Raw genomic sequence first — 13,427 nt, forward strand, 5'->3', positions numbered from 1 at the left:
AATAGGGTTAATGAAAAGGGGAAAATTAACCATTATTTTGTTCAATTCTTATAAATCCTATTTTAGTGTTACTATGTGGCTACTTCTATAAATATGTAATGTGGATGAAATAACTTTCATATACAAAGTTTAGTTATGCTTTTTTATTTCCAAAACATTATTTCCTGGTAACTACTTTGAGTTTCATAATACATCTTGAAACTGAATCATAGGCTAGATCGCATAGTTATATAAATATATTTTTTTCTTCCAAAGAATGTTAAGCTGTGACTGAACTTAAATACTTAATGAAAATTGTTTTACAAGGTATCAAAACTGGAACAAGAGCTTCAAAAACAAAGGGAAAGTTCAGCTGAAAAGTTGAGAAAAATGGAGGAGAAATGTGAAGCAGCCACACATGAAGCTGATTTGAAAAGGCAAAAAGTTATTGAGCTTACTGGTACTGCCAGGTAAAATGAATATGTTAGTTTTTCTTTGTCTTATTGTTTCAATGTCAGTAGTTATCTGAATTTCAGTATCAAATAATCTTCAGTGAAGCTTTTGCTTAAAGATTTAGTTTCTTCACAGCCTGTGTTCCTGTAGCATTTTGTTTGTACCTTTACATCTTTCTTTATGCTTCTTTTGTATCACAGTTTACTCCTCTTTATCTTCCTATTGTATTATAAGTTCCTTAAGGCCTGGATAATATCTGGTTTATTTTAGAGTCATCATTACAACAATTAGCATAGTTTCCTACATCATCATAGGCACTCAGCAACTGTTGTGTTATATTAAATTGTGAATACTGTTAACAGTTGTAGGCAAAGATTTACTCACAGAAAACTTCCATGGGGTCTAATTGTTTCTGGAAGACAGTAACTTAATGGAATACAACAGTAGTTCTGAACCTTGACTGAATATTAAAATTATCCAAGGAGCTTTAAAAAGTACTGGGGCACCTGGGTGGCTTAGTCGGTTAAGCGTCTGACATTCGCTTAGGTCATGATCTCGCGGTCGGGCTCTGTGCTGACGGCCAGCTCAGAGCCTGGAGCCCATTTCGGATTCTGTGTCTCCCTCTCTCTCTGACCCTCCCCTGCTCACGCTCGCTCTCTCTCTCAGAAATAAATAAAACATTAAAAAAAAATTTTTTTTTAAAGTACTGATGCCTAGGTCTCACACCTCTAAGGATTCTGATTTAATTTGGCTGAGCCAGGCCTAGAAATCAATAGTTAATTGATTAAGAAAGGGACCCATGAGTTGAAAGCATTCTTCAGCTTCCCCAGACCTCTTTTACTTTGTCAACAAGAGTTTACATGATTAATGATACACTCATAATTAACCTACTGTGCTACCAACAGAAGTCAAGAATTAACTTAGCCACTTGAACTAAAACCCCATGTTTCCAGGTTCCCTCTCCCCCACTGACAGGAATAAAGATCAGGCCTTTGTGCATTGAGTAGCAGCCTGCTTTTCTACATGTCACCTCTCTCAGCAGGGTCAAGAGAATTACCCTTTGTTTAAGACCAAAATCATGATTCTTCAGACCTTCTTTCTTCCATTGACTGTTGTCTACTGACAAAACAGTCTCACCACCAGTGTCTACCTGAATAGTTACATCATAACTTTATCCTTGTTTGTGCTACACACCACAAGAAACTGTGTATTTCTAGGTCAACACTCATCTCTCAAACTAATTCCCAAAAACGTCACCGTGTATACTGTTTGCTTCTCTCAGCTTATCCCAACTTCTTTTTTTTTTTTTTTTAATGTTTTTTATTTTATTTCTAAGAGAGAGAGAGAGAGAGACAGCGTGAGCAGGGGAGGGTCAGAGAGAGAGGGAGTCACAGACAGAAACAGGCTCCAGGCTCTGAGCTGGCAGTCAGCACAGAGCCCGATGCGGGGCTCGAACCCACGAACCACAAGATCATGACCTAAGCAAAAGTCGGACACTTAACCGACAAAACCACCCAGGTGCCCCAGCTTATCCCAACTTCTGAGAGACTTCTACTTGTCCTCTGGAATTCACAGTCCATCCTGAGAGACATTCTCTATATTCCCCATTTCTTTTCTCCTGTTTTAACAGAAATCTGACTCTTCCCTGAGGACCTTGTTTCTTGTCCTGCAACCCTCTAAAGTAAAAATTTTTCCCACAGTTCTTATACAACAGGGTTGAGATATGGAAGAGTATACCATACTGTGAACCTCTGGTCACCAGGCAGTATCATCCCTCACTGTTGGTGACACCTGATGTACTGTTGCTCCCTCCAGCACCGCTCTTGTCATAATTCTTAAGAATTTCAATCTCTATTAGAAGCTGATCCTTCTGACACATTAGTGTCTCATTTTAAAAATTCCACTTCTCTAATGATCTTGACCTCTGTAATACTTGAGCCACTCGCTCACATGATTCACTCTAGATCTTGTCGTCTCCATTATTTCCAGTTTTTCCATGATCTGAGTATTAGGCATCTATACCTATATTATCACCTCATTCCCTTTAATACTCCAAATTCAATGATTCTTTGATCTAACCAAACCTCTAATTCATCAGTTCCACCACTGTCTCATTACCTGATATCCTCTCCTTTCTTTACCCAGCTTAAATTCTGTTAAGCCATTAAAATCAATGATCTGCATCTACTCACAAATTTTACCTCTCTCTTTCTTTGTTTTACACAGCACTTTTGAAAATCCAACTCACACTACTCCATGTTGCATCTTTATAGAAGCTGGAGAAAAATATAAGCACACTGACCAATCTTACTTTAAATTCATAGTTTCAACCTTAAGGTGTCCCTTAAGGGACCTGCTGCCTAGCAATCAAAACATTACTGACTTTTGTAGAAGACTGTTTTACACTTAGGCCTTTTCTTTCAAAATTCTGAACAACCCTTCCCTAATCTTTGCTCTCACTGATAATCTTGCTTTCTCTTTCAATGAGAAAATTGAAGTAATTACTTGTTCCTATTCTTACCCTCACCCTTTGACTTTTAGACAAAACCTCTTGATTATAGCTAATAGGCACATTAAATCCTAATGGGAAGCTTATGAGCAAAATGTTTAAACTTCATAAGAAAGAAATACCCTATTTCCAGGATATCTTCTTCTCATAGAAGAGAAGGGTTTAGAGTTTTCTATTTTCTTTAGTCCCCTTCTTGCATCTTTCACTTTTGGAACTACAATTTATAAAACGCTGTTTTTCTCTCCTAAAAGATGTTGTAGTTACAAGGTATTTGTATATATCTCCTTGGATCTGTTTTGGAATTAAAATTAGAAAGAAAGGAAACTAATTTATTGAATACCTTCTTGTGTGCTAGGTAGACACATTAATTTATTCTTCATAATACTTTTATGATATGGGTTTTATTATCCCTGTTTTTATTTTTATTTATTTATTTTTTATTAGCCCTATTTTTAATGTAAGAAAGCTGAAACTCAAAGAAGTTAGATTATGAGATGCAAAATTTAGATATGCTTGCTCTAAAACCAATTTTTTTTTTTCTGTTATACAACTACAAAAAGGTGCTTCTGGTGCGGCATGTAAATGTCACTTCATGTAAATGATCCTGACCCTGGTTTCTCAGTGCTGAGGCTCATACAGCACTTGTTAGATTTCTCAAACTGTCTCCGTTACCATTTAGATTTTTTTTTTTTCTTACTTTGGAAGAGGCCAGACAGTCTCAGCTGTCTTGTTCCAGAAGCTTAGTATTACGTTTGCATAATCCTTCCTTTGGCTTTATTTCCAGTCTCAGACTTGATTGCTCTCAAATAAGAAGTTAAAGTATTTTTGGGAAAACTGGTGGTTTTAAAGCCTGTTGTAAAATTTTGAAAGTTAGGGGATAATTTTTAGTATTGGATTATTTATAATTTAAATTTTTTTAATGTTTTTATTTATTTTTGAAAGAGGAAGAGAAAAAGCACAAGCAGGGGAGGGGCAGACTGAAAGGGGGACATAGGATCCTAAGCAGGCTGCAGGCTGACAGCAGACAGCCTGATGTGGTGCTTGAACTCACAGATTGTGAGATCATACGCTAAGCCAAAGTTGGACACTTAACTGACTAAGCCACCCACGTGCCCCTATAATTAAAATTTTTAAACTCTTAAATATTTATTATATTATACCAATGCCTCATTCACCTAGCATCAAGAAAGAATGAGTAGGCATTGATAAATAAATAAGAGTAGAATTTATCTTTACCACATACTGAAACTTTAAAACAAAAACTCTTTTTGGTAGAAATTTTCTAAAATATATATTTTCTTGTCATGTTTAACTTCTCTGAGTTTCTCGGGGTTATCATTACATACATCAGTTATTGTACCATGCTGAAATACACTAGCACCTCAACAAACTCTTGAAGACTATAGAGTTTTGTTAGTAAATGTCTATAGACTACTGTGCTTTTGAATTTTTTTAAATTTTTTTTTTGTTTTTTGATATTTTGTTTATTTCTGAGAGAGACGGACAGAGAGACAGACACTGTGAATAGGGGAGGGTCAGAGAGAGAGGGATTTACAGAATCTGAAGCAGGCTCCAGGCTCTGAGCTGGCTGTCAGCACCTGGGGCTCAAAACCACAAACCGTGAGATCATGACTTCAGCCGAAGTCGGACGCTTAACCGACTGAGCCACCCAGGCGGCCCTAGATTACTGTGCGTTTTGAGTTTGTGTATTTTTTTAATATAATTTTCCCCCACTTCTTTCCTGATAAGCTCTCATCTCTTGGTATTGAATGCCAACCTCTTTCAATGATCATTTTCTAATTATGTCTTATATCTAATATAAGAAATGAATTAGTCAAGCTAAAAACCACTTCCTTGAAATTTTAGAAATGTAAAATGGTAATTAGCACTTACCTAATAAGCTTCTTAACTTGTTGGACCATGGACATACTTGAGCATATGAAAAAAGCTATGGATTATTTTCTATATACAGATAGACATATATTATTTCAGGAGTTTTATAGTTTTCCTCAAGTTTACTCATGGACATAAGATTAAAAACCTGATTGAACAAATCCAAATTTGTCTAAATTGCTTTTACAAAAGAAATATTCCTGTTTGCAAACTCAGTTTACAAAATATCAAAGACCTAAAGAACAGCAACAAAAAAAAATTGATTAAAGATGATCATTTCTGCCCATCATTGAGGATGATGTCAACAGTTGTTTAATGAGTGAATATCATTTTTGAATGACCAAAACCTGGACTTAAGACTTTCTCTAACCATGTTGATTTGTCTATAGTTAGAGGAATTGCCATGTTGGAATAAGCTCAGGACTGACTGAAAGTTAGTAAACCTGATTCTCTCACTGTTAATAACTATTTGTCTCACCCCAGAAAATTTACTAACCTTCCAATTTCCTCATTTGTAAAGCAAGAATGTTTGTCTAGTCTGAGAATCTCTAGTCCCTAAAAAAGATAACATAAATAATAAAACCTTGAATAAAAGTGACTGACTTGGTTCTCTTATGACTATAGTTATGGTCATTATGGTGAATATTTTGAAGGGTTGGCGTCCTTATTTTCTGTGTTGTAGGTAACAGAAATTCCAGGTGAATGGGATGCCTATCCACGGATATTCTCAGTATCTACAAAGCTTTACACAAACTAATTGTAGTTAGATTGAAAAGAAGGCTAGTGTTGCTAAATATTACCAGGTAGTACAGTTGTATTTAGTGGTACATAGCCAGTGCAGAATTACAAATTTTTAGTTGGAGCATTCTTTGTAATATGTGACATATGATTTTGACTCGATGTTTTGCTGATATTTGTCCTTATATAACTTGAAGATTTTGTTCAGTAAGAGGCAAGTCAGTTGGTTTCAATTATTCAGCTTTCCGAACTATCATTTATTACTTGTTTTATTTTTTGTTTTTAATTAGGCAAGTAAAACTTGAGATGGATCAGTATAAAGAAGAACTGTCTAAAATGGAAAAAGAAATAATATACCTAAAACGAGATGGAGAAAGTAAAGCAATGCATCTCTCGCAGTTAGAAATGATCTTAGAACAGACAAAGACAGAACTAGATAAGAAGACAAATTCTGGTAAGCAACAGGTTAGCTGAGCTTAGCTGCCTGTTTATTTATATTTAAAGAAGTGAAATAAAGTGAGAATTTAGGATAGTGGGACTGGAAGAGACAATGAGTGGTCAGTATTTTGCCTCTTGTAGATGAATAATATTGTATATTCTTAATTGTAAATGTTTACAAAATTTTATAAGAAATGGTTTATATATAATTCTGAAATTTGTCTTTCCTCTTAATAGTGAAGGAGTTAGAAAAATTACAACACCACACTGAAACTGAACTGACAGAGGCTCTGCAGAAACGGGAAGCTTTAGAGTCTGAACTACAAAATGCTCATGGAGAATTAAAAAGTACTTTAAGACAACTTCAGGAATTGAGAGATGTACTACAGAAGGCTCAATTATCATTAGAGGAGAAATACACCACTATAAAGGATCTCACAGCTGAACTTAGGTGAGTTAAATAATAAGAAATGATACCACAGTTACAGGTATTTCACTTTATTACTCTGACTCCTTGGGTCATACAGTAAAGTTGGTTTAATTATAGATGTCTAAATTTCTAAACTGCCTTTGGCTCACTGTTGCTCATCCCAGTCAGCCTGTCCCACGCTCCATCTAAGATAGTCAGCCATTCGTCTTGACTAGTATTTCCATCCTTGGTCTTTGGACCATTTTATTCTGACCCTCACCTATATTATATAGTGGTAAAAAATGATTGGACCAGCATACAGCAGTGGTTATTAGCAAAATAATATTAACAATAACAGTGTTTTCTTTGGGGTTACCTGGGTGGCTCAGTTGGTTAAGCATCCAACTTCGGCTCAGATCATGATCTCATGGCTCATGAGGTCGAGCCCCACGTCAGACTGTCTTGGCAGCTCAGAGCCTGAAGCCTGCTTCAGCTTCTGTGTCTCTGTCTCTCTCTCTCTGCCCCTCTCCTGCTCACGCTCTCTCTCCCTCTCTCAAAAATAAACAAACATTAAAAGCACAATTGTTTCTTTGTATCAAGCCCTTATTTTGTGCCAGGATTATGCCAGGCACTTTCTTGATGGTCTTACTCATTTCTTTACAACACATCTATCGTACACATATTACCACCTTTTTACACTTGAGAAAACTGAGGCTTGAGAAAATTAAGTAAAATACAATACAGCCCAGATAATGAAGTCCAGAGAAGGTAGTTAAACACAAGTCTATCCAACTCAAATCTGGATTCACAATGGTAATATAAAATACTGTTCCAGCGCACATCTATAGTGATTGGGGTGGAGGACCAAACCAAAACCAAGGTGTGGGAAATAGATTTCAGAAAGGAAAACAGAATTACAAACCGCATTGTGAAATGTGGATGACAGGATAGAGAGCAGCAAGATGACCTAGGAACTTAGATGTATCCCATCACTTAGTGCAGGGCCCCCTTCTCTTTTCTATCCACAATCTGATTCTTAGGAAATTTCATATAGCTTTAAATACTGTGTGTCAGACTTCCAAACCCTAGTGATGATCTCTTCCTTAAACTCTAGACTAAGATATCTATGACTGACTTGTTACCTCCACTCAAATATTTTTAGGAGGCATCTTCAACTTGGCCAAAAAGAAACTTGGCCAAAAAGAACTCTCTTTTTTCTTCATAACCCTGTTCATCCTCCATCTCAGAGTCATGCAGTTGCTCAAATAAGAATTCTGTAAGATTATTCTTCTCTCTTAGCCTCTATTTTTTTTCCCATCCAGTCTTATTAGGAATTCATGTCAAATTTATTTCCAAAACATATTCTGAAATCCATTGATTTCTTGGGCTCTTTTATCATCATCTCTCACCTGTTCTATCTCTACGGCTTCCCTGATGGTCTCCCAACTTAAATTCCTGACACACCCCAGTCTATTTAAGTTAATGGATTTAAGCTTATGATTTAAAACATAAATAAGATTATATTGCTTCCCAATTAAATTGCTTTCCCTATTTAAATATTTCTAATGGGTTCCCAAAATACTCAGAATAAAATCCATGCTTCTTGGGAAATGTAAATCGAAACTACAGTGAGATACGGCTTCATACCCACTCTGATGACCATGATAAAAACAAACAAACAAACAAAAAACCAAAACTGAAAACAATAAGTGTTAGCAAGTATGTAGAGAAATTGGAACCCTCATACATTACTGTTGAAACCTAAAATGGTACAGTGCCTATGGAAAACAATTTGGCAGTTCCACAATAGGCTAAACATAGAATTACCATATAACTCATATATTCCACTCCTAGTTACATACCCAAAAGAATTAAAAACAGATGCTTAAAATAATTGTGCACAAATGTTAATAAATACTCTATTCACCGTAACTACTAACTTCACTAGTTGAATGGATAAACAATGTGATAGATATATCCAAACGGAATATTATTCAGCCATGAATGGGAATAAAGTACTGATGTGTGTTACAACATTGATGAACCTTGAAAACATTAGGCTAAATGAAATAAACCAGATACATGTTATATAATTCCATTTATATGGAATATCCAGAATTAGCAAATCCATAAAGATAGAAAGCAAATTAATGGTTGTTAGAACTAGGGGTGGGACACTGGAAAATAACTGCAGATGAGTATTAGATTTTCATTTGAAGTGATAAACAAGTACTGGAAATGTACAGTGGTGGTGGTTATACAACATTATGAATTTATGTAATGTAACTGAACTGTACAGTGGCTAAACTGGTATATCTTTTTATATTAATTTTTTTACGGTTTAATTTACATCCAAGTTAGTTAGCATATAGTGCAACAATGATTTCAAGAGTAGATTCTTTAATGCTCTTTACCCATTTACCCCATCCCCATTCCCACAATCCTCCAGCAACCCTCTGTTTGTTCTCTATATTTAGGAGTCTCGGAATGTTTTGTCCCCCTCCCTGTTTTTATATTATTTTTACTTCCCTTCCCTTATGTTCACCTGTTTTGTATCTTAAAGTCCTCATATGAATGAAGTCATATTATATTTGTCTCTCAACTGACTAATTTCACGTAGCATAATACCCTCCAGTTCCATCCACTTAGTTGCAAATGGGAAGATTTCATTCTTTTTGATTGCTGAGTAATACTCCATTGTATATGTAGACCACATCTTCTTTATCCATTCATCTGTTGATAGATATCTGGGCTCTTTCCATACTTTGGCTATTGTCAATAGCACTGCTATAAACATTGGAGTGCATGTGTCCCTTTGAAACAGCACACCTGTATCCCTTGGATAAATACCTAGTAGTGCAATTGCTGGGTCATAGGGCAGTTCTATTTTTAATTTTTTGAGGAACCTCCATACTGTTTCCCAGAGTGGCTGCACCACTTTGCATTCCCACCAAGAGTGCAAAAGAGATCCTCTTTCTCTGCATTCTCGCCAACATCTGTTGTTGCCTGAGTTGTTGATTTTAGCCATTCTGATGAGTGTGAGGTGGTACCTCATTGTGGTTTTGATCTGTATTTCCCTGTTGATGAGTGATGTTGAGCATCATTTCATGTGTCAGTTTGCTGTCTGGATGTCTTCTTTGGAGAAGTGTCTGTTCATGGCTTTAGCCCATTTCTTCACTGGATTATTTGGTTTTTGGGTGTTGAGTTTGAGAAGTTCTTTATAGATTTTGGATACCAACCCTTTATCTGATATGTCGTTTTCAGATATCTTCTCCCATTCCATCCGTTGCCTTTTAGTTTTGCTGATTGTTTCCTTTGCTGTACAGAAGCTTTTTATTTTGATGAGATGCCAATAGTTCATGTTTGCTTTTGTTTCCTTGCCTCTGGAGATGTGTTAAGTAAGAAGTTGCTGCAGCCAAGGTCAGAGAGGTTCTTGCCTGCTTTCTCCTCAAGGATTTTGATGGCTTCCTGTCTTACATTTAGGTCTTTCATCCATTTTGAGTTTATGTTTGTGTATGGTATAAAAAAGCGAACCAGGTTCATTTTTCTGCATGTCGCTGTCCAGTTTTCCCAGCAGCATTTGCTGAAGAGACTGTCTTTATTCCACTGAATATTCTTTCCTGCTTTGTCAGAGGTGAGTTGAGATCTGAGTGTCTGTGTTTGTGCCAGTACCATACTGTCTTGATGATTACAGCTTTCTTTGTAATATGTCTTGAAGTTTGAGATTGTGATGCCTCCAGCTTTGGTTTTCTTTTTCAAGATTGTTTTGGCTATTTGGGGTCTTTTCTGGTTCTATACAAATTTTAGGATTGTTTGTTTTAGCTCTGTGAAGAATGCTGGTGCTATTTTGATAAGGATTGCATTGAATATGTAGATTGCGTACTATTGACAGTTTAACAATGTTCTTCCAATCCAGGAACATAGAATATTTTTCCTTTTTTTTCAGTTTCATTCACAAGCTTTCGATAGTTTTCAGTGTATAGATTTTTCACTTCTTCAGTTATGTTTATTCCTAGCTATTTTATGGTTTTTGGTGCAATTGTAAATGGGATCAGTTCCTTAATTTCTCTTTCTGTTGTTTCATTTATTATTGGTGTATAGAAATGCAACCAATTTCTGTGCATTGATTTTATATCCTGTGACTTTGCTGAATTCATGGGTCAGTTCTAGCAGTTTTTTGGTGGAATCTTTTGGGATCTTAATAAAGAGTATCATGTCATTTGTGAAAAATGAAACTTTGACTTCCTCCTGGCTGATTTGGATGCCTTTTATTCCTTTGTGTTATCTGATTGCTGAGGCTAAGACTTCCAATAGTATGTTGAATAACAGTGGCGCGGTGCACATCGCTGTCATGTTCTTGACCTTAGGGGGAAAGCGCTCAGGTTTCCCCATTGAGGATGATATTAGCAGTGGGTCTTTCATATATGGCTTTTATGATCTTGAGGTTTAATCCTTCTATCACTACTTTTCTTGAGGGTTTTTATCAAGAAAGGATGTTGTATTTTAAAATGGCAAATCTTATATGTATTTTACAACAGTTTAAAAAAAAAAATCCAAGCTCCTTATTATGGAATATAAAGCCCTGCATGATAAGGGTTTTGCTGGGGCGCCTGGGTGGCTTTGTTAGTTAAGCGTCCGACTTTGGCTCAGGTCATGATCTCACGGTTCGTGGGTGCAAGCCCTGCGTCGGGCTCTGTGCTGACAGCTAGCTCAGAGCCTGGAGCCTGCTTCAGATTCTGTATCTCCCTGTCTCTCTGACCCTCCCCTGCTCACGCTGTCTCTCTCTCTCTCTCTCTCTCTCTCTCTCTTCCCCCCCCCCAAAATAAATAAAACATGAAAGAAAAATTTAGAAAAACTTAAAAAAAGAAAAAAAAAAAAGATACGGTTCTTGCCTATTTCTCTGGCCTCATTTCATACTGTTCCCCTTGCTCCTGGCCTTCTTGTTGTACTTAAAACAGTACATTTTTCCTACCTTATGATTTTGCTATAGCTGTTTCTTTGGCCTGAAATAATGGTTGAATGGCCAATTCCTTGCCCTTCACATTACCTCAGAGGGTCCTTCTCTGACCACCTGCTCTCAAGTAGCCACCCAGGTACTATCTCATCACTGTATTTAGAGCTCTAACATAGCACTTTACATTTTTCCTATAAAAAGAAAATGTATAAAAATACTGTATAAATAGTATTTATTTATCTCACAAACCGCGAGATCATGACGTAAGCGAAAGCCAGACGCTTAACCGACTAAGCCACCCAGGCACCCCTAAAATTTTAAAATTCTTATACTGATTCAGTCTTGCACCCTGGGAGTACTTTAACTACAATAGTAGTATTTGAGTTAACTTTTACCTTTTGAGAATACTCTGTTAAAGTAATTGTATGATATCAATCATTTTCTTTATACATCATTTCTTTAATTTGAGCCCTTTCAATCAGAAATAATTGCATATATTTTATTACCTGTCACTTACAGGAAATGTTAACCCAATTAAGTTAATTTTTTTTAAACTATACTATTCCTACTATTTGCTTTGATATTTTTCCTTTGATAAATTGCAGAGAATGCAAGATGGAGATTGAAGATAAAAAGCAACAACTCCTTGAAATGGACCAGGCACTTAAGGAGAGAAATTGGGAACTAAAGCAGAGAGCAGCTCAAGTTTGTTTTCATAATTAATTATATTTAATGAAATTTTCTATTACAGTACAATCACACAAGGTTTCAGAGGTCATCACTTTTTGGTAAAATGGACATTTTTAAGCATATATATATATATATTTTTTTTTTTAAATATTTATTTATTTTTGAGAGACAGCATGGACCGGGAAGGAGCAGAAAGAAAGGGAAACACAGAATCCGAAGCAGGCTCGACACAGGGCTTGAACCCGTGAACGTGAGATCATGACCTGAGCCAAAGTCTGACGCTCAACTGACTGAGCCACCCAGTCGCCCCCCCATATATGTTTTTCTATGCACATTAATTTTTTTAAAATTAGAAAATGTCATCTTTCTTTCTTCATCTTGCTATTTTTATAGCAAGTGGATTTTTGAGAATGAAGATTAGCTTAGTATCCAAATCTTTTGATCTCTTACGTTGCTGCCTATCAGAAGACAATGCAAATAAAAGAGTTTACTTATGGGGCGCCTGGGTGGCTTAGTTGGTTAAGCATCCGACTTTCGCTTACGTCATGATCTTGCAGTTCGTGGGTTCGAGCCCCACGTCGGGCTCTGTGCTGACTGCCACCTCAGAGCCTGGAGCCTGTTTCAGAGTCTGTGACTCCCTCTCTCTCTGACCTTCCCCTGCTCATGCTGTCTCTCTCTCCCTCTCCTAGAAATAAATAAAAAAAAAAATTTTTTAATTTTAAAAAAATAAATAAATAAAAGAGTTTACTTGCTCACTGGTGTTTGTTGGAGAAACAAAAATATTCAAAAGACATTATTTAACAGCATCTTTTTTAATATTTTGTTTCTTAGGCAAGTTATAGGTTCACAGTGAAATTGAGCAGAAGGTACAGAGATTTCCCAAATATCCCTTGCTTCTATAAATTCACAGCCTTCCCCATTATCAGCATTCCCCACCTGAGTGGTACATTTGTTAGAGTTGATGAACATACACATTATAATTACCCAAGCTCCATAATTTATATTAGAGTTCACTCTTGGTGGTGTACAGTCTGTGGGTTTGTACAAATGTTTAATGACCTGTATCCTTTTTCTCATTTTTAAAAATAATTGAGGTGAGTTTATGTTTCAGTTATACCCACTATAAAGAATTTAAAAAAAATTTTTTTAAGGTTTATTTATTTTTGAGAGAGAGAGACAGAGCTTGAGCAGGGGAGGGGTAGAGAGAGTGGGAGACACAGAATCTGAAGCAGGCTCCAGACTTTGAGCCATCAGTAAAGACCCCAATGTGGGGCTCGAACTCACAAACTGTGAGATCATGACCTGAGCTGAAATTGGATGCTTAATTGACTGAGCCACCCAGGCTCCCCCTGCCACATACACAC

General features: G+C 36.4%; 1 protein-coding gene across 3 annotated transcripts in view; it reads left to right on the forward strand.

The window, feature by feature from the left end:
- The window catches only part of CCDC18 (coiled-coil domain containing 18), a 137,057-nt gene that overhangs the window by 60,056 nt on the left and 63,574 nt on the right, over positions 1–13,427 (forward strand). For all 3 annotated transcript variants that reach the window (XM_039236484.1, XM_039236482.1, XM_039236483.1), the window contains exons 20-23: positions 307–449; positions 5,863–6,026; positions 6,248–6,461; positions 11,979–12,078. In XM_039236484.1, coding sequence (XP_039092415.1) covers positions 307–449; positions 5,863–6,026; positions 6,248–6,461; positions 11,979–12,078 — 621 coding nt within the window. The remainder of the gene's footprint in view (positions 1–306; positions 450–5,862; positions 6,027–6,247; positions 6,462–11,978; positions 12,079–13,427) is intronic.

The sequence above is a fragment of the Hyaena hyaena genome, unplaced genomic scaffold (genome assembly GCF_003009895.1).
Source record: "Hyaena hyaena isolate Hyena2069 unplaced genomic scaffold, ASM300989v1 scaffold_111, whole genome shotgun sequence".
Lineage (NCBI taxonomy): Eukaryota > Metazoa > Chordata > Mammalia > Carnivora > Hyaenidae > Hyaena > Hyaena hyaena.